The sequence below is a fragment of the Myxine glutinosa genome, chromosome 9 (assembly GCF_964187855.1).
Source record: "Myxine glutinosa chromosome 9, kmMyxGlut1.1, whole genome shotgun sequence".
Taxonomy (NCBI): Eukaryota; Metazoa; Chordata; class Myxini; order Myxiniformes; family Myxinidae; genus Myxine; species Myxine glutinosa.
The window spans coordinates 104,693,207-104,712,936 of NC_136269.1; the positions used below are offsets into that span (position 1 = coordinate 104,693,207).

The 19,730-nt window shown below is 51.5% G+C and overlaps 1 protein-coding gene across 3 annotated transcripts in view; it reads right to left on the reverse strand.

Annotated features, from left to right (window-relative positions):
- The window catches only part of LOC137435146 (LIM and senescent cell antigen-like-containing domain protein 1), an 80,195-nt gene that overhangs the window by 4,537 nt on the left and 55,928 nt on the right, over positions 1 to 19,730 (reverse strand). For all 3 annotated transcript variants that reach the window (XM_068128673.2, XM_068128671.2, XM_068128672.2), the window contains exons 3-6: positions 17,395 to 17,461; positions 12,201 to 12,321; positions 11,909 to 12,058; positions 10,566 to 10,716 (exon numbers count right to left, since the gene is read on the reverse strand). In XM_068128673.2, the coding sequence (XP_067984774.1) occupies positions 10,566 to 10,716; positions 11,909 to 12,058; positions 12,201 to 12,321; positions 17,395 to 17,461 (489 nt within the window). The remainder of the gene's footprint in view (positions 1 to 10,565; positions 10,717 to 11,908; positions 12,059 to 12,200; positions 12,322 to 17,394; positions 17,462 to 19,730) is intronic.

The following is a 19,730-nucleotide window of genomic DNA, read 5'->3' on the forward strand; positions in this document are numbered from 1 at the left end:
AAAGGAAGGAAAACTGAGGTACCACCAGAAGTGTAAAAATGATCTGTACAACCACTTTGTTGCAACCACCAAGAAGTCAGCTCAAGCATCAAAGGCAGAGAAAGAGTCATCAAAGTTGAAGAGAAGACGCACTACTTGTGAGTTCAGTTCATCAACTGGCTGCAGTTCTAGAAGATCACAGTCAGTTGACCTCCTGTATAAGGATGTATGCATTCTTTGCAACCAAGCAGCCCAGCTCTACAAAAATAATCCAGCACAAGCTAGAAAGAAATACAGAGTGCCAGATAATTTGACTGCAAATACACTGAAGGCAAGCTTGCTGAAGACAGCACGGAGTCGCGGGGATGACTGGGGCACTGAAGTCACTGGACGCCTGGAAGGGATCAACGACTTGGTAGCAGAAGAAACACTGTACCATTTGCGATGCAAACTTATGTTTGCGAGAGGTGACAGTTTGTCCAAGACTGATGAGGAAGGAAAAAGGAAGAGAGGACAGAGGAGTATTGATGAGGAGCGAGAGGCAGTTTTTATTGAATTCTGCGAATGGTTAGACTCAGAATTAGAGCATGGGGTAATGAACATGGACCAAGTCCATGAAAAGCTGCAGGAGTTTGATCAGTCACCAGAGAAGAGCCTTTCTTATTCAAAGCATTGGCTAAAGATAAAACTTCTAGAGAAATACGAAGACACCTTGTATTTCACAACACAGGAAAGAAGGGCAGATGTACTCTGTCTCAAAGATGGCACCGACAATATTCTGCGAGCGCATCATGCTAATCTTGACCATGGAGATGAGAAGAGTCAGATCATAAAGACGGCACTCAAGTTCATATCCAATGATATTGCCTTGATTGATTTAGGTCCAAAGTCATACCCCACCACACACAGTATGACTGACATCGATAGTCAGCTGACACTTGTTCCTGCAAGCCTTCAGATGTTCTTGAGACCGATTGTCAAGACAGACGAAAGAGTTGCCGTTTGGGGGCAGAATTTTATTAAGGCCTGTCGACCTCGGTCTGGAGTATTGCCACACCAAATGGGGCTTGCCATACAACTTGATCATAGATTTGGGTCAAAATGGATGCTCAACAAGTTCCACCGGCTGGGATACACTGAGTCTTACACGGAGACACAAAACTACAAATACTGCTTCCTTAATAGTAGGAGTGGAGATGATGTTCCAGATACTTCTGGCACTCTTGACACCATTGTGGAGGAAACCGATGAACAGATCAATGATGAGGTTGCGGTTGATGCTGCGCTTGAGGATCAATCAGTGATGACAGCCAAAGTGCCAGCCAGTGAAAGTGAATTGTCAAGTAATGATCAGGTGGTCTTTATGGAGGTTGGGGAAACAAACAATGCAGTCACTCAATTTGTTGGAGACAATATAGATTTAAACATTGTCTCTATTCACGGAAACACTCCCTTTCACTCAATGGGTTGGATCGAAGTCACCTCTCCGGCACCACCGTTGCCAGATCCACAGACAACAGCAGCTTTCCCCCGGGTGAAGTTGAAGGCACTCGACAAAGCTAAGATCCTGAGAGGAACTGAAGTAAAGATTATTCCATTTACGAACAGGAAACAGATAGGAACGAACGCGATCATGTTTCTCCCCCTCGCTGAGCTTTCCTCCTCCCTGGCTCATGATCAGCCACTCCTCACTCCAGGTGACACACTCTGGGCAGCGGGGTGGGTGATCAAAGCCAACGATCCTGAGTTCCCACACTCCAACTGGAATGGCTGGATGAAGAGAATCCATGCTAATGACATTGGGTGAAATTCGGTACAACATGTTCTCAAGGAAGGCAGCGGCAGGAGTGATCAAACCAGAGACTCTACCTCCAACAGAGGGTGCAGCTGCACAACATTCACTCCGTGCCTACCTGCAGACCCGGGACTGGATCCTTCTACAGAGCATGTCTCTGAACCCCAGTGACTATGGATGGACAATAGGTGTGCATGGGTATGAGCCAGTTCCAACACTGGACCCCACGGCTCCTGAGGAGCTATTGCAGTTCACGAGCTGTAATTGTCATGGAGATTGCAGCAACCGGCGATGCAGCTGCAAGAAGAATGGGGTCACGTGCATCTCGGCCTGTGGAGTCTGTAATGGCATTACATGCAGAAACTACAGTCATGATGTTGTTGAGTCTGAAGAAGACATAGACAATGACTGTTGAAACTTCTGACATTGTGAATGAGAAATAACTCTTGAGTATTATATATGTATGTGAAATAAAAGCTACTTTGTGTGTAAATGTAAAAGTGAAAATATAAATGTTAACAATCAACTCAGAATCATGAAAAACCCTTATTTGACCCCTCATAAGTTACTTAAGGGCCGATTTAAAAAAAAAAAAATTCTCGAAAATAATTTTTCGGTACCCGAATTCAACAGCTTTTTTTCTGGGTTTCCCACGGGAGTTGACCTTCAACATTTTAACACATGTTATTACACACCTTTACAAACATATTGGTGAAGAAATTTTTTGGTAACAATTTAGTTAACAGATTTGTGAAATATCTCATAAAATTCCCTTACTACAAGGTATCTATGAAAAGGAGGAAGCCATTATGTGCAGACACCATACCCACATTTCAAATTCCTGCCCTGATTACTCCTGGGAACAGCAATGGCAAATTACTTATGGTATTCCCTGTCTTGTGACTGCTTTGGCAGTTCCAACACTTTGGAAAGAACATGGCCATGAAGGGAAGGCCCCTTACCCTATACGGTGCATGCATGCCCTTTGTAAATTTAATTTTTCTCATTTGATCCCGCATCCCTCCTCCAGCCCTTGTGGATATATAATAAATAGTTGCCTTTCATGATAATGTGCAAAGGTTATTGTGGAAGTTATGTCAATTCATCACCCTGACTCTTGAATGGCGGAGACCATTTTTCACAGCATGGGAGTGGGAGTAAAAAAGGTAATTCGTTTTCCAATGGAGCTACATTTGCTGTTTTATTATTGAACTAGTGGGGTCACCCGTGGGAATCCCACGGGCATGAACGTTTGTGACATTTGGACATCTTGATTTCGATGCTGCACATTACATTTTACAAAATGGTTACTGGCAATTCATCAGATCCAGAAATGGTGTAATGAACACAATTTATTTATTTCACATAATATGTGACCCCTCACTCCTCTCCACCCTCACGCTTCTCCAATCCCACTCCTCCTCACACTCTCCTCCAATACCTCCTCACACTCCATTCCAATACCTCCTCACACTCCCCTCCAATACACTCCTCACACTCCTCTCCAATCCCTCATGCTCCTCTCCAATCCCTCATGCTCCTCTCCAATCCCTCACACTCCTCTCCAATCTCTCACACTCCTCTCCAATCCCTCACACTCCCCAACAATACACTCCTCACTCCTCTCCAATCCCTCACGCTCCTCTCCAATCCCTCACACTCCTCTCCAATCTCTCACACTCCCCTCCAATTGCTCCTCACACTCCTCTCCAATCTCTCCTCACACTCCCCTCCAATCGCTCCTCACACTCCCCTCCAATCGCTCCTCACACTCCTCTCCAATCGCTCCTCATTCTCCTCTCCAATCACTCCTCACTCTCCGCTCCAATCGGCCCTCACTCTCCAACTCCTTGCTCCTCACTCTCCAACACCTATCTCCTCGCTCTCCAACTCCTCGTTCCTCGCTCTCCAACCCCTTGCTCCTCGCTCTCCAACCCCTCGCTCCTCACCCTCCAACCCCTTGCCCCTCACTCTCCAACTCCTCGCTCCTCACTCTCCAACTCCTCGCTCCTCATGCTCCAACCCCTCGCTCCTCACTCTCCAACCCCTCGCTCCTCTCCAATTTCTCGCTCCTCTCCAACTCCTCGCTCTTCACTCTCCAACCCCTCGCTCCTCACTCTCCAACCCCTAGCTCCTCACTCTCCAACCCCATGCTCCTCACTCTCCAACTCCTCGCTATCCAAGCCTCGCTGCTCGCTCTCCAACTCCTCGCGCCTCACTCTCCAACCCCTCACTCATCTCCAATTTCTCGCTCCTCTCCAACCCCTAGCCCCTCACGCTCCAACCCCTAGCTCCTCACTCCCCAACCCCTAGCCCCTCACTCCCCAACCCCTAGCTCCTCACTCCCCAACCCCTAGCTCCTCACTCTCCAACCCCAAGCTCCTCACTCTCCAAACCCTAGCTCCTCACTCTCCAAACCCTAACTCCTCTCCAACCCCTCGCTCCTCTCCAACCCCTCGCTCCTCTCCAACCCCTCGCTCCTCTCCAACCCCTCGCTCCTCTCCAACTCCCCGCTCCTCTCCAACTCCCCGCTCCTCTCCAACCCCTCGCTCCTCTCCAACCCCTCGCTCCTCGCTCTCCAACCCCTCGCTCCTCGCCCTCCAACCCCTCGCTCCTCGCCCTCCAACCCCTCGCTCCTCGCTCGCCAACCCCTCACTCCTCGCTCTCCAACTCCTCGCTCCTCATCCCATCGCTCCTCACTATCCAACCCCTCGCTCCTCGCTCTCCAACCCCTCGCTCCTCGCTCTCCAACCCCTCGCTCCTCGCTCTCCAACCCCTCGCCCCTCGCTCTCCAACCCCTCGCTCCTCACTCTCCAACCCCTCGCTCCTCACTCTCCAACCCCTCGCTCCTCACTCTCCAACCCCTCGCTCCTCACTCTCCAACCCCTCGCTCCTCACTCTCCAACCCCTCGCTCCTCACTCTCCAACCCCTCGCTCCTCGCTTTCCAACCCCTCGCTCCTCACTCTCCAACTCCTCACGCCTCGCTCTCCAACCTCTCGCTCCTCTCCAACCCCTAGCTCCTCACTCTCCAACCCCTAGCTCCTCACTCTCCAACCCCGATCTCCTCACTCTCCAACTCCTAACTCCTCTCCAACCCCTCGCTCCTCTCCAACCCTCCTCATCGTTGTTGCAGCAGCATCCTGTGCGGTTCTCCTGTCTCGTTCTTTTTCTTGCTGCATCCTGTTCAGGTCTGCATTGAGGTTCGTCGACGGACTCGTTCGCCCGTATCATTCGTTTTCTTGCTGCATCCAGTTAAAGTCTGCGTTCTTCATCGACCGTCGCATTCATTTTGGAAATGGAAGTTTCCACGCAACGCAAGAATTGTCACGATCCTCAAGAGGAAGTGTCTCGTAATCATCAAATGACAAATGGCAAGTAAATTACATTGTGAAAATTAAAGATTTCAAATAAACCTATTTAAAGTGTATGCGCACATAACTAATTTTTAAAAAATGAATAAATATCTCTCGGTAATTTCCTGAAACATATTTTACTTCCGGATAATAATGTTGAATGAAATAAGAACGAAGAAATATATGTCGTTTTTGTGACGGCTGTCATCAAAGTAAAAGTAATATATCTTAACGGAAAATAAAAAGCGAATTTTTAATATAGGTCGACATTTTCCCCGACTGTTATTTTAGGCGGTGTATTTTCGTGTATCATCGTGGCACGACTTTTATAAATATATCTCTGCATTTTCCCGTGTGTGCGTGAATGTTCTCAATTATTTCTGACACCGAGTCGAAAACCATCGATAAAAATTAAATCAGATGGTGAATTCGATAAAATCGTGAGGGTGATTCAATGAATGGGCTATATTTCACAGGCCTTTGAGAAATCATTTTGTTCTATAAACAGAAACTTTCATGGGATTTTCTTCCCGTTTTTTTTTCAACCGAGTCTAAAACGATGTTAGCGACTGTTAAAAATGAAATGATATATCGAATTTGAGTTGAAATAAACCTGTGTGAGAGAGAAAGACAGCACGGGCCTAACTAAACAGGCCTCAAAGCTATTTAAGGTAATAAAATGGTGGATATTTGTTTACATAAAGCATCTCCAAGAATGGGTGGAGCTACTCTGTAAACGGAGTAAGCCACACCCCCGGCCAGACAGACAGACAGACAGACAGAATCACCGTAGTGTGGCGGACACAAAAGCCCACTGGCGTGGTGACATCATTCCACGCACCAAGTGGGCGGTGGCCACGCCCGAGGGGTAGGCGTGGCCTCATGATATACCCCGGGCGACCAGCCCGGAGAAGTTCAGTGTTACAGTGTAGTCTTACAATAAAGACGTTTATATGTTACCGCTTGTCCGCTTCCTCCTTGCTCACAAGCAGCGCGCGTAACGCCGCGCTTTACTGGTGACCCTCGACGTTGGATCTGCCGTAGCGATCCTTCCACACGCGACGCCATTGCAATGGCCAACGACAAGTCAATGGCGATTAAACTTCCCGAATTTTGGGAGGCCCAGGCCGAGGTCTGGTTCGTTCAAGCCGAAGCCCAATTTCAGCTTCGGCGCCTCACCAACGACGACCTGCGCTACTGCCATGTCGTCGCCTCCCTCGGGCCCGACACGGCCGCTCGAGTTGTGTCCGTCCTTCGCCACCCACCGGACGGCCACAAGTACGAGGCACTCAAGCGGCTACTCCTAGCCACGTTCAGCCTCACGGACGACGCACGGGCCGACCGCCTCCTGGATCTCCCCGAGCTCGGTGAGACGTGCCCGTCGGTCCGAATGGACCATATGCTGTCACTGTTGGGCGACGAAGCCCCCGGTTCGCTATTCCGGGCGCTTTTCCGTCGCCAACTTCCAGCGCAGGTTCGCCTCGCGTTGGCCGGGACCGGGCTAACGGAACCCCGAGCATTGGCGGCCGAGGCGGACAAGTACTTCGCCGCTTCTGACACGCGGGCGAGCGTTGGCGTGGCCGTCACGGCCTTCGACGCTGCTGTTCCACAGCATCATCTTCTACAGCACGCTGAGTTTCAGCAGCATGCTGATACGCACCTCGTGAACGCCGCCACGCCCCGCCCACCGCCGCGGTGAAAACCGCCACCGCGGGGAAACCCGTCGACTCCACCGGCCTGGCGGAGCCAGCCGCGCTCCCCCAGCTCCACCACCTGGTGCTGGTTCCACGCCAAGTTCGGCCACGAAGCTCGGCGGTGTCATCCGCCGTGCTCCTTCAACGGGTCGGGAAACGCCCGGGCCGGCGCTCAATTGTGGCGATGAGCGCCGGCCGTTCGAGCAGCCTGCTGTTCATAACGGACACCTTCTCCGGGCGCCGTTACCTGTGCGACACGGGAGCACAGGTGAGTGTCATTCCCGCCGGCACGTCAGACAAGCACGCCGCGGGTGGGGGCCCCGCGCTGCTTGCCGCGAACGGGACGCCCATCCGTACGTACGGAAAACGCTGCCTCTCTCTGCGGTTTGGAGGGCAGGTTTTCCGATGGACGTTCGTCACCGCCGACGTGCCCATGGCACTGCTTGGCGCGGACTTCCTGTGCGCTAATGGGCTCCTGGTCGACGTCAAGCACAGACGGCTTGTCCAGGCCGAGACGTTCAGCTCGCTCGCATGTGCGTTGCCCAGCTCAACGAGCGGCTTGCCAAGCGGCTTGCCGAACGATTCGGTTCCGGCCACGTTGGTCTGTACGCTTCCGGCAGCGGACGCATTCACCCGCCTCCTCGCCGGCTTCCCGGCCCTCACGCGGCCCACCTTCTCGGCGGGGGCCGTCAAGCACGGGGTGGCCCATCACATCCCCACCGTCGGGCCACCGGTCTACGCCCGGGCACGCCGCCTCGAGCCGACGAAGCTGGCGGTGGCAAAAGCGGCGTTCGCTACCCTGGAGCGACTCGGCATCGTTCGGCGCTCAGAGAGCGCTTGGGCGTCGCCGCTGCACATCGTGCCGAAGCCCGGCGGGGGATGGCGACCGTGCGGGGACTATCGCCGTCTCAATGACGCCACGACTCCCGACCGCTACCCCGTCCCCCACATTCAGGACTTTTCCGCCCGTTTGGCGGGCAGGTCCTTCTTCTCGAAGGTGGACCTCATACGCGGCTACCATCAGGTCCCCGTCAGGCCGGAGGACGTCCCGAAGACGGCGGTCATCACGCCATTCGGACTCTTCGAGTTCCTGCGCATGCCCTTCGGTCTGAAGAATGCGGCTCAGGCGTTCCAGCGACTGATGGACAGCGTCCTGCGCGACTTGGATTTTGTCTACGTCTACCTGGACGATATCCTCGTCGCCAGCACGTCCCGCGAAGAGCACCTACGCCACCTCCGCACGCTCTTCGAACGCCTGGGCCAGCATGGCCTGATTGTGAACCCCGCAAAGTGCCGGTTCGGCGCCGCCACAATCGATTTTCTGGGGCACCGTGTCACCAGGCACGGAGCCGTCCCCCTGCCGGCCAAGGTGGAGGCGGTGAAGGGGTTTCCGCGCCCCCGCACGATCAGAGGGCTGCAGGAGTTCCTGGGCATGGTGAACTTTTACCATCGGTTCCTGCCCCGTATCGCCCAGCTCCTGCGCCCCCTGCACGAAGCTCTCCGAGGTAAGCCGGGCAAAGGCGACGTTACCTGGACCGAGCAGATGGACACGGCGTTCACGGGCGCGAAGCTCGCCTTGGCTAACGCCACCATGCTCGCGCACCCGGCGCCCGATGCACCGATCGCCCTCACCACCGATGCCTCGGACTACGCGGTGGGCGCGGTGCACGAGCAATGGGTGCGTGGAGCTTGGCAACCGCTGGCGTTCTTTAGCCGGCAGCTTCGCCCGCCCGAACGCCGTTACAGTACCTTCGACCGCGAGTTGCTCGGACTTCACTTGGCGGTCAGGCACTTCCGCCATCTGCTCGAGGGCCGGGCGTTCACTGCCTTCGTCGACCACAAGCCGCTGATCTTCGCGATGGGCAAGGTCACCGAGCCGTGGTCGGCCCGGCAGCAGCGTCACCTCTCGGCCGTGTCCGAGTACACGACGGACATCCAGCACGTCGCGGGGAAGGACAACCCGGTGGCGGATTGCCTTTCCCGGGCCGTCGCCCACGCAGTCCACCTCGGCATCGACTATGCCCGGATGGCAGCGGACCAGGCCGCTGACCCCGACGTCCAGGCCTTGCGGACCGCCGTCACGGGCCTCCGCGTCACCGAGGTGCCGTTCGACGGCGCGGGCGCGGCCCTCTTGTGCGACGTCTCCCTCGGGCGTCCTCGCCCCATCGTGCCCGCGGGCTGGCAGCGCCAGGTGTTTGACGCCATCCACGGCCTGTCCCACCCGGGCGCGAGGGCCTCCCAAAGGCTGATCGCCGACAAGTTCGTCTGGCATGGCCTCCGGAAGGCCGTCCGCGGCTGGGCCAGGACGTGCCTCGCGTGCCAGCGCGCCAAGGTGCACCGGCACACCCAGGCCCCGTTGGCCCCGTTCACGGTGCCGGAACGCCGGTTTGACCACGTCCACGTGGACCTGGTGGGACCTCTGCCCCCCTCACGGGGTTTCACCTACGTCCTCACCATGGTGGACCGCACCACCCGGTGGCCGGAGGCCGTGCCCTTGGCGTCGACAACGGCGGCCGATGTCGCGCAGGCTTTCATCGCCACCTGGGTCGCCCGGTTCGGCGCCCCCTCAGACATCTCATCCGACCGCGGCCCCCAGTTCACCTCGGAGCTCTGGGGGGCGGTTGCGCAGGGGCTCGGGGTCTGGCTGCACCGAACCACGGCCTACCACCCCCAGGCTAACGGCCTGTGTGAGCGATTTCACCGCTCATTGAAGGCCGCGCTCCGGGCCACCCTCCGCGACGGCGGCTGGGTCGACAGGCTCCCCTGGGTCCTGCTGGGCCTCCGGACGGCGCCCAAGGAGGACCTGCGCGCATCCGCGGCGGAATTGGTCTTCGGGCAACCGCTGCGGGTGCCGGGCGAGTTCCTCCCCGACTCCACGGCACCATGGTCCGCGGCACAGCAGCGCTCCGCTCTGCAAGAGACCGCCCAGAGGTTCGCCCCGGTGCCAACGGCATGCCACGGGCACCCACCGACGCACGTCGCCCCGGAGCTTCGCACGGCGGAGTACGTCTTCGTCCGCCACGATGCCCATCGGACACCACTGCGGCCCCCGTACGACGGGCCTTTCCGCGTGCTGGAGACCGGGGCGAAGCACTTCACACTGGACATCGGCGGTACTCCTGACCGCGTTTCGGTAGACCGCCTCAAGCCGGCCCACCTCGATGTGGACCATCCACCGCCAGTGGCGCGACCCCCACGTCGGGGCCGCCCTCCTGCGGGCGGACCCCCGGCACCGCCCAGCCCCGCCGCCACGGCGCCCCCCGGTCCTGCACCCATCCCAGGAGCAGCCAGGGGCATCCCACCTGGTATCCCTGCACCCCGGACGCCGCCGATCGCCAGGGGGCGCTTCGGCCGGGTCATTCGTCTGCCCCGCAAACTGGCCCTCCAGGTGCGCGGGAATTCTGGGGGGGCGCGTGTGGCGGACACAAAAGCCCACTGGCGTGGTGACATCATTCCACGCACCAAGTGGGCGGTGGCCACGCCCGAGGGGTAGGCGTGGCCTCATGATATACCCCGGGCGACCAGCCCGGAGAAGTTCAGTGTTACAGTGTAGTCTTACAATAAAGACGTTTATATGTTACCGCTTGTCCGCTTCCTCCTTGCTCACAAGCAGCGCGCGTAACGCCGCGCTTTAGTAGCCTATTATAATATAGATAGCCATTTGAATACACAGAATAATAAATGCTTATTCGAGTTAGGGAAGTGATGGCGGGTCTGGTGAAATCCCGCTGGCTCAGCAGTACCTCAACGTGCCATTGCTTTCCCATGGCATTCACCACTCTTCCTTCGATAGGTCTGCGGCAGGCTCCGCAGATAGGTACCCCCAGCTTGTCATGGCAGGGGAGACAAAACAGTTCCCCTTTGAGCACTCGGGCCTCACTCGTTAGCTCCTTCCTGCATAACAGGGACAAGGATCACAGTGGTCGATGATAGAAAGAGATAGATTTATAAACATAGGATATCAGATAGTTATAGACACATCTATTACCATAATTATCTTTTCATGATACATCTGTATTTTTCAGCTTGTCTGGAATTTGCTTTCCAGATAAGGAGTTGTCATCATGCACCGCCCATCGATCCATCTGGTATTTCGTCTTTTTCGGCCAAACCGCTGGGCTGATCCACCCGAAATTTGGCAGCAAGATTCACTCCTGATGATAACGTGGATTGTAAAGCTCGTTCCGGTCATGTGACTGGAAGTGTGTTAAAATGGCGGACTTAGCAAATTCCTTCAAAAATCTTTTTCTCTGGACCCACCAGTCAGAATGCTACCAAATTAGGGTTACAACAATAGTACAAGGTCCTAATGTTAAATTGCGGAGCCCATGCCGATCACATGACTGGAAGTGTGTCAAAATGGTCGACTTATTCAACTTTTTGGGAAAATCACACAAATTCCTTCAAAAATCTTCTTCTACAGACACACCAGTCAGAATGCTACCAAATTTGAACGACAACATTAGGCCAGGGCTCAGATAAGCTACAGGTCCAGTGGTCGTAAGCTCTTCCATAAACCTGAGAAGCAATATAATAATAGCAAGCATGGTTTTTGATCGAAAGCAGCAAAAGTGTTCTATCACTTCTCTTCCAACCTTTTTCCACCCCATTCATCATAAGCCCCACCAGGTTGCACATGTTCTTCCATGAACCCACACCTGGTTACCCTCCCTAAATCTAAGCTAAATGCACACCTTCAACACACCTTTCTCTCATGATCTTCCTCTCCGTGTCTGTTATGTCGTGCTCTTCCCTAATCTTTCAAGACTGCTGCTCATTGTCATCTCTTGGTTTCTCCAATACCAATTCCAAATCTCTACTACTCTCACTGAGTCTCAAATATCTTGCCCTCCCTGTCACTGCCCTTCTTATAATGCAATCTGTTTGTGTGCCTTACTTCCAACTGTTTACCTCTTCCTCTCTGTCGGTCTATCAACCTGTCGCCCTCTGTTATCAAGCTCCCCCAAAAGCCTCGACTTCTGTATAAAGAGGTAAGAAAACCGGAAAAGCACATTGCAGTTGTATGCTATCTACGAGTATATATACACACATCAGGTACATTTAGACGGAGGGTTTGTCGAGGTACCCGCAGTTGTGGCAGTTGAAGTGATCAGCATGGTATGGGTCGCTGCGAAACATCAGAGGTTCTTCTTCGATTATAAGATGGCACTTGTGGCAGAGGGAATGCCCAAGGCCTGTGGCTCGCTCCGCAGTATGGCAAGGCCGACATAAGTGCCTTGTAATGGTAAAACAAAATGTGGTGAAGGCAGAAAAAGGTGCAAGAGTTGGAGTGAGATCAAAATGAGGGGCATTGTTAGGCATATCAGTTAGACGTGCATTCGGAATTAACATTTGGGTTCGAAAACATGGATTCATACCTGTCTGCATTTTTGACGAAGCCTATATCGGCGAGTGCAACGGAGCAGATGTCACAACGAAAGCAATCTGGGTGCCAGCTGTTATTCATGGCCTTAATGACTCGTCCAACAATGAACTCTCCTGCATAGATGGCATATACCAAACTCACTGATGGTATCAGGAAAATCTAGTAGTGCCAAATACAATAGCTCCTGGGTAGATTTGGTTGTGTTGTGATTTTGTGTCCATGTGTTTTATACTTCTCCCCCCCCCCCCACCCCCCCCCCCGACCCCTCCTCTTTCCCACGCCTCCTCCCCCCAAGCCCCTCCCTCCCACAGATCTCCCGATGTCCCTGCTCTCAAATGTTGTTCTTGTGTGCTTCGCCCTCTCTCCCCATCTTGTCTACCGCTCCCCTTATTATATGTTTTATGTGTCTGTTTGATTTTTTTTTGTGTGATAAATGTTAGCTCTTTCACGAGCCTCGATCTTGTATACAAAAAAAATAAAAATAATAATAATAATAATAATAAATAATTTTTTTAAAGCCTAACATTTCCATTGAATACTGCACTTCGTGAGTCAATACTCTTTTTTTCTTTTCTTTTTTTTGTATACAAGATCGAGGCTCGTGAAAGAGCGAACATTAATCACACAGAAAGACAAACCGACACATAAAACATATAACATAGGGAGCGGTAGACAAGATGGGGAGAGAGGGGGAAGGACACAAACACAACATTTGAGAGCAGGGACCGAGAGACATGGAGACATCGAGAGATCTGAGAGAGGGCGAGGGCTTTGGGGGGGGGGGGCGTGGGAAGGGGGCAGTAGGAGAGGTATAAAACATATGGACACTGCCAGGACTTCCAGGAAAGAAGTTGGAATTTCAAACAAGGTGGATCTGGGGTGAATTAGCGGGGGTAGAAAAGATCAAGGTTTTGGATGGGGGAAGATAAGAGATGGTGGTGAACAGCTGTTTTAAAGACCTGGAGGGAGGAGTGGGATTGAAGGGAGTGAGGGAGTTTGTTCCAGAGGCGGGAGAAAAGAGGAATGAAAGAGTGAAGGTGAGCGGAGAGCCGAGATTTCGGCAGTTTAACCATCAGAGGGTTGCTGGCAGATCTTGTGCGACCTGTAGGAATATTTGGGGGACAGAGCACAGAGAGAGCTGGGGGTGCAAGGCCGGAGAGGAGTCGGTAGAAGACAGAAAGACCACCTACCTGCCTGCGGTGAGTGAGTGAAAGGCCCTCAGAGATAGCTTCATCGCGGGAGATTCCAATAATTCTGAAAGCTTTGGTTTCAACAGCGTTTAGCCGAGCTAGGTGTGAGGCAGGAGCACCGGCCCATAGGGGAGAACAGTATTCCATTGAGCTGCGGATGAAAGCCTTGTATGTGGTGAGGAGCTCAGGTGTGCCGAGGAAGGACTTCGCACGACGGAGGATGCCCAGTCGGCGACTGGCTTTGGAGGCCAGCTTGGAAATGTGGTTTTCCCAAGAAAGATCATGGCAGATAGTGAGACCCAAAATCTTGAGCGACAGAACTTCTTGGAGAGGATTGTTGAGAAAGTAGATGGGAGGGTTGTCCAGTCGATCTTTTCGGAGAGACATAGTAAGAGTGTGAGATTTGTCAGGATTGAAAGACATGTTCCACTTGTTTGACCAGTCTGTGATTTTGTCCAGGTCTTCAGAGAGTGAGGAGGCAGCAGACTGCCGATCTGAGGGAAGAGGAATGGAGCGGCAGAGAGTGGAGTCATCAGCAAAGAGATAGAGAGGATTTTCGAGAGAGTCAGAGAGATCATTGATGAAGACCAGAAAAAGCACGGGGCCCAGAACACTGCCTTGGGGAACTCCAGCCTGAACAGGAAGAGGAGATGAGAGAAACCCATTCAGGGCCACACGTTGACGACGACTAGAGAGGAAGTCCGCCAGCCATGCGTGGAGATTTCCATGGATACCAAAGGAGGAGAGTTTGGTGAGCAGAGCGGGGTGCCAGACCGTGTCGAAGGCACGTGATATGTCGAGGGAGACAGCTCTAATTTCCTGTTTGGCATTGAGGACCTCCATCCATTGTTGAGACAGCAGAAGCAGCATGTCCAGAGTAGAGTGACCTGGTCTGAAACCAAATTGATGATCAGAGATCAAGCCATTGGAGAAGAGGAAAGATTTCATATCAGAAGCAATGATGGATTCCATGACTTTGCTGATAATTGGGAGAAGGCTGATTGGTCTGTAGTTGCTAGGATCTGTTTTTGCACCTTTTTTGTGCAAAGCGGTGATGTTGGCTGATTTCCAAGCAGATGGCAGTTGACCTTGAGCAAAAGAGAGGGTGAAGAGAACAGAGAGAGGGTGAGATAGAGCAGCAGAGCAGGATTTTAGGACCCGTGGGCTGATGCCGTCGGGTCCAGTTGCAGAATCAGAGTCGAGGGTTGACAGAAACTTTTCCACCTTGTCAGGAGGAAAGGACACGGAGTCCAGGAGCAGCAGGGTACGACTGGGTATGGTGGGTACAGAGAGGAATGGGTTTGGGACACAAGATTTAGAGGCAAACACAGAGTTGAGGCATTCAGCTTTTTCACGTGCGGAGTCAGCTGTGTAGCCGTTTGAGGTAAGGGAGGGGATGGAGGGGGAACAAACACCAGAAACGGATTTAACCAGACGCCACCAGGATTTGGAAGAGGGAGACAGATAAGAGAGTTCGGTCTTGAGAACGGAGAGATATTTTTTCCTGGCTCTCCTGAGGGTGGACACACACTTGTTTCGGGCTTTGTGAAAGGAAATGAGATTTCCTTCCGTTGGATTTGCTTTCCAGGAGACGAAGGCAAGTTGTTTCTGGGCAACAGCCTCACCACAAGATTCCGTGTACCATGGACGGGAGGAAGGGTATGACAACTGAAGACGAGATGGGATAAATCTGTGCATGAGAGAGAGCAATTTACTTTGGAAGAATTCCCAGGATGAGTTGATGTCAGAGGTGGTAGAGATGGGAGACCAGTCCAGATGATTGATGGCTGCTTGTAGACCGTGCCAGTTGGCCTGAGTGAAATGCCAGACTCGTCGACGCTGAGCAGGCTCCCTGAGGATGGTCAGAGAGATGTCCACTTTAACAAGGACATGATCAGATGATCCGATCGGAGCAGAAGAAGAGCAGCAGACATTTTCAGGGAAGTTAGTCATAACCAAGTCCAGAAGAGAAGATGTTCCGTTGACTGAGATCCGGGTCGGGAAATTGACAGATTGTGTCAGTCCCAGTGAGTCGCAGAAGTCCTTTGCTGAGGAGCCATGGCTGGTGAGAGAGGTACCCACACCCAGCCAACTGGCATGATGACAGTTGAAATCACCACATATGAGGAAGAGAGAGTTGGGATGAGTGGATAGAAGTTGGTCCATATCATCAGACAGCGAGATGTAGATGGAGTCATCACTGTTTGGTGGACGGTACAACACACATATGAACAAGAGGTGGGAGCGAAGGGGAAGCCGTAGCCAGAGGTATTCCTGGGGGTGAGGTGGAGAGAGTGCAGTGCAGGGCGAGTGAGGAAGAGAGTTTTTGATAAAGATAGCAACCCCGCCTCCAGGACGAGGCTCAGGTCTATCATACCGGAGGAGGGAGTAGCCCGGGAGAGATACTATGGAATCAGAGACATCATAAAGGAGGAAAGTTTCTGTTAAGCAGATCACGTCTGGTTTGACAGAAGCAACCTGTATGGAGAGATCAGTTAAGTTTGAACGAAGGCCCCGGATGTTTGAGGTCCATACCGTTAATGAAGAGGAAGGGGGAGCATCAGATACAGAACAGGGGGGAGGAGGGGTAGGGTAAGATGTGGAAGAGGTGGAAGAGGTAGGGAGAGCTGTTGAAGGTGTGTCAGAGATTTCAGAATAGCTCGGAGAAAGGGAAGGATGGGGCGGACAAAAGGTTTGATGGTGATTGGGTGAGCCACAATGAGGTGTTATTTGAGGAGGGGGAAGAGCGAGGCAGAAGGTTGGGGGAGATGGAGGTGAGAGTTTGAAGGGGGAAGAAGCGGGGAGGACGCTTTGAGGAGGGGGAGTGAGAGGGGGGAAATTGAGAAGCAATGAGGGTGGGGAGATTTGAAGGGGAGGGGTGAGGGGGGAGTTTGGGAGGGAAGGGACAAGGGGAGGGATTTGAAAGGGATGGGATATGGGGGAGATTTGGAGGGGAGGGGTGAGGCAGGAGTCTAGGAGGGGAGGGGCGAGGGGGCGTCTTGGCGGGGAGGGGTGAGGGGGTAGTTTAGGAGGGAGGGGGCAAGGGGGGAGATTTGAAAGGGATGGGTGATGGGGAAGATTTGGAGGGGAGGGGTGATGGGGAAGATTTGGAGGGGAGGGGTTATGGGGAAGATTTGGAGGGGAGGGGTGAGATTGGATTTTTGAAAGTGTACGATTTATGGGAAACGAACATTTATTGCAAAATGAGTTTCTTGTGACCTTCGAGTTAAAAATACGTTTAAGGACGCTGGATGGAGGATGGAGTGCAGGAGAGTTTAGGGAATGTAGAAAAAAGGCACTATAGGAGATGGATATTTTTTTTGGGATGAATTGATTTGGTGAGCAAGTCGAAAGCAGCCTTTTAAAGAAGAAGAAGAAAAAGGTGTTATAAAATATGACGGAATACATAACTTGAGGGGAAAGTGTAAACATTGAAGGTTAATGAGTGAAAACTATCTGGGGAAATGGGGGAGAAACACGTGGTCGAAGAACGAACGAACGAATAAGAATGAATAAACGAATGAGAACAGAGAAGGAAATGTTTTTTTTTTTTGTTTTTTTTTTTTGAGTTGAGATTTACACAAGGAAGTAGGCTATGGGTGAAAAGACTGGGAATACAGAGAACGAAAGTTATTGGATCACAAACGACGGACCACTGAGAGAAAAACAAAGCCTCAAAGTTGTACAGTGCACACTGTACAAGGCCTTGCTCGCGACACGGCAAACAGACGATCAATTTATGAAAGATAAACACCGAGAAACAACCAAAGTTGCACACAATAACTTCACACACCGAAAGATAAATACAGTTTCGACAAAATACAATTGTGAACACACTTAACTTCGAAAAACGTGGAGACCGTGTGGAGCTTCGAAAATCCCTGCCGCCGTCTCCAAGATCTCGCGAGATCTCTCAATCTCTTTGGTTTATTAGGTGAAACCCACTTATGGAGAACTTTAGTAGAAAAAAAATAACAACCTCAAAGGTTCACATACCACAGTGGCCACAGCATGGAGCGAACAGGATGTGGAAGTCATGCTCACAGTATTTCCGGTCTTCAAACTGCAGAGGAAGAAATTAAAATGAACAACACAACCAAATCTACCCAGAGAATTACTCTTTATATGCTGTGGTGCATCTTCCCCTCTGCCCATGTCAGATTGCACACCGGAGGTTATGTTTTTGGAGTTGTCCGTCTGTCTGTTTCACCGATAAATAAGTGAAGTGGGGAAGAATGAGAGCAAGGGGAGCACACTGGCGATGGATGCAGCCGCAAACTCCTAGTATGGAATAAATAGAGGGTGAAAGAAAGGAGCCGGTAGAAGACAGAGAAACCACCGACTTGTCTCTGATTTGAAAATTATAGGCCCAGAGACAGCTTCATCGTAGGAGGTTCCAATGATCTTGAAGGCCTTGGTTTCCTCGGCATCAAGCTGGGCAAGGTGTGAGGCAAGGCTGCCAGCGCAGAGGAGAGAGCAGTACTCCGTCAAGGTGTGGATGAAGGCCTTGTAGCTTAATAAAAGTTCAGATGTGCCAAGGAAAGGTTTTGCAGAATGGAAGATACCCAGTTGGCAAATAGCTTTGGAGACAAACTTTGATATGTGGTTTGCCCAAGAAAGATAGTGGCTGATACTGAGGCCCAAACCTTTGAATGACAACTATTCAAGAGGATTGTTGAGGAAGGAGATGAGAGGGTTCGCCAGACAGTATTTTCAGAAATATAGGGTGAGGAGTGCGAGATCTATCAGGATTGAAAGATATATTCCAAGTGGTTGATGAGCTTGTGATTCTATCAAGGTATGCAGTGAAGGAAGAGGCTGCTACCTGCCTATCTGAAGGATGACCGATGTTACGACAGAGGGTGGACTCATCAGCAAATAGATAAAGGGGATTTTCCCAAGAGTCAGGGAGATCGTTGTTGAAGATTAGGAAGAAGACTATTCCAAAAATTAGGAATAAGACATGTCTGAGATTGAGGATCTCCATCCATTGTTCGGAGAGCAGAAGCAGCATTCCAGGGTAGAGCGACCGGGTCTGGATCCAAACCGATGTTCTGAGATCAAGCCGTTAGCCTAAAGGAAGGATTTGACATCAACTGCGATGATGGATTCCATGATCTTGTTGCTGGTGATTGGAAGTAAGCGGATAGGTTTATAGTTATGTGGATGTTTATGTAATGCAGTGATGTTGCTGACTTCCAAGCAATTGAATGATGACCAAGGTACTCAGGCAAAAGAGTAGAAAGAGGATAAGCAAGAGCAGCAGAGCGAAGAAAGAAAGCAAGAGCAGCAGAGCAGGATTTCCGGACACGTGCACTGATGCCGTCCGGTCGAGTTGCAGAATCAAGGTCGATGGTTGCCAGAAAACTCCTCTACTCTCTCGGGTGAAAAAGACGGTGTCTATGGATAACTTGTGAACTGCTTCAGGAAGCATAACTTTTGAACTACAGTACTAAAGGGATATCAACCAAAGTGGGTACAATTATCTTACTATAATTCACCAAATGTCCGTCCGTCTGTCCGTCCGTCCGTTCCCAGGAACCGCAAAAACGGCTGAACCGATCGCAACGATATTTTGGGTGGGTAATCCTGGGACCCCCTGGAGTAAAATAGGCCATATTGTTTTTCCAATTTCAGCTTTGGTCTCCAGCATTTTCAGGTTTGGACTCCCACCTAACGTTATTGTCCTGGGTACTACACAAACGGCTGCACCGATCCGCAACGATACACCTCCATTCCGGTGGGATTCCCAAGGGTGACCCCACTAGTACATTGTAATACAAATATGAACTCATAAGAATGATGGGTACAAAAGATCAAAGTTCAAAGGGCATGTGCTCTTTAATTGAAAAATAATTTTGAAAATAATTTGAAGGGATTTCAACCAAACTTGGCAAAAGTATGGAATGTCATACAACAATTAACTCGTTAAATTTTGGGTGCAAGAGATGCAAGGTCAAAGGTTATGTGCCCTTTCAAAATCATTTTGCAGACCATACCTTGAGTTTGGGACATGTGATGTCTCTCTTCGACTTATCTCTCATGTTCTCTCTCACGTGACCTTATAATTTTTCATGTAACCTTTAATTGAGATCAAACGTAAGAGTGGGATGACATTTAACTTGGGTAGGGTCGTATATATCAATGCATCCACGTCAAATTCTATTTTCTAGTTCCCTTTGCGTCCATTTATTTCATGGGCATCCATATCTGTTGAAAAATAAATAAATAAAAATAATCGGTATGGTGCATCATGGTGAAGACAGGACTGCTATTATATGGAGGTTGTAGGTTCAAATCTGACTGAAGGCAGGAGTGTCAAGGATTTGGAT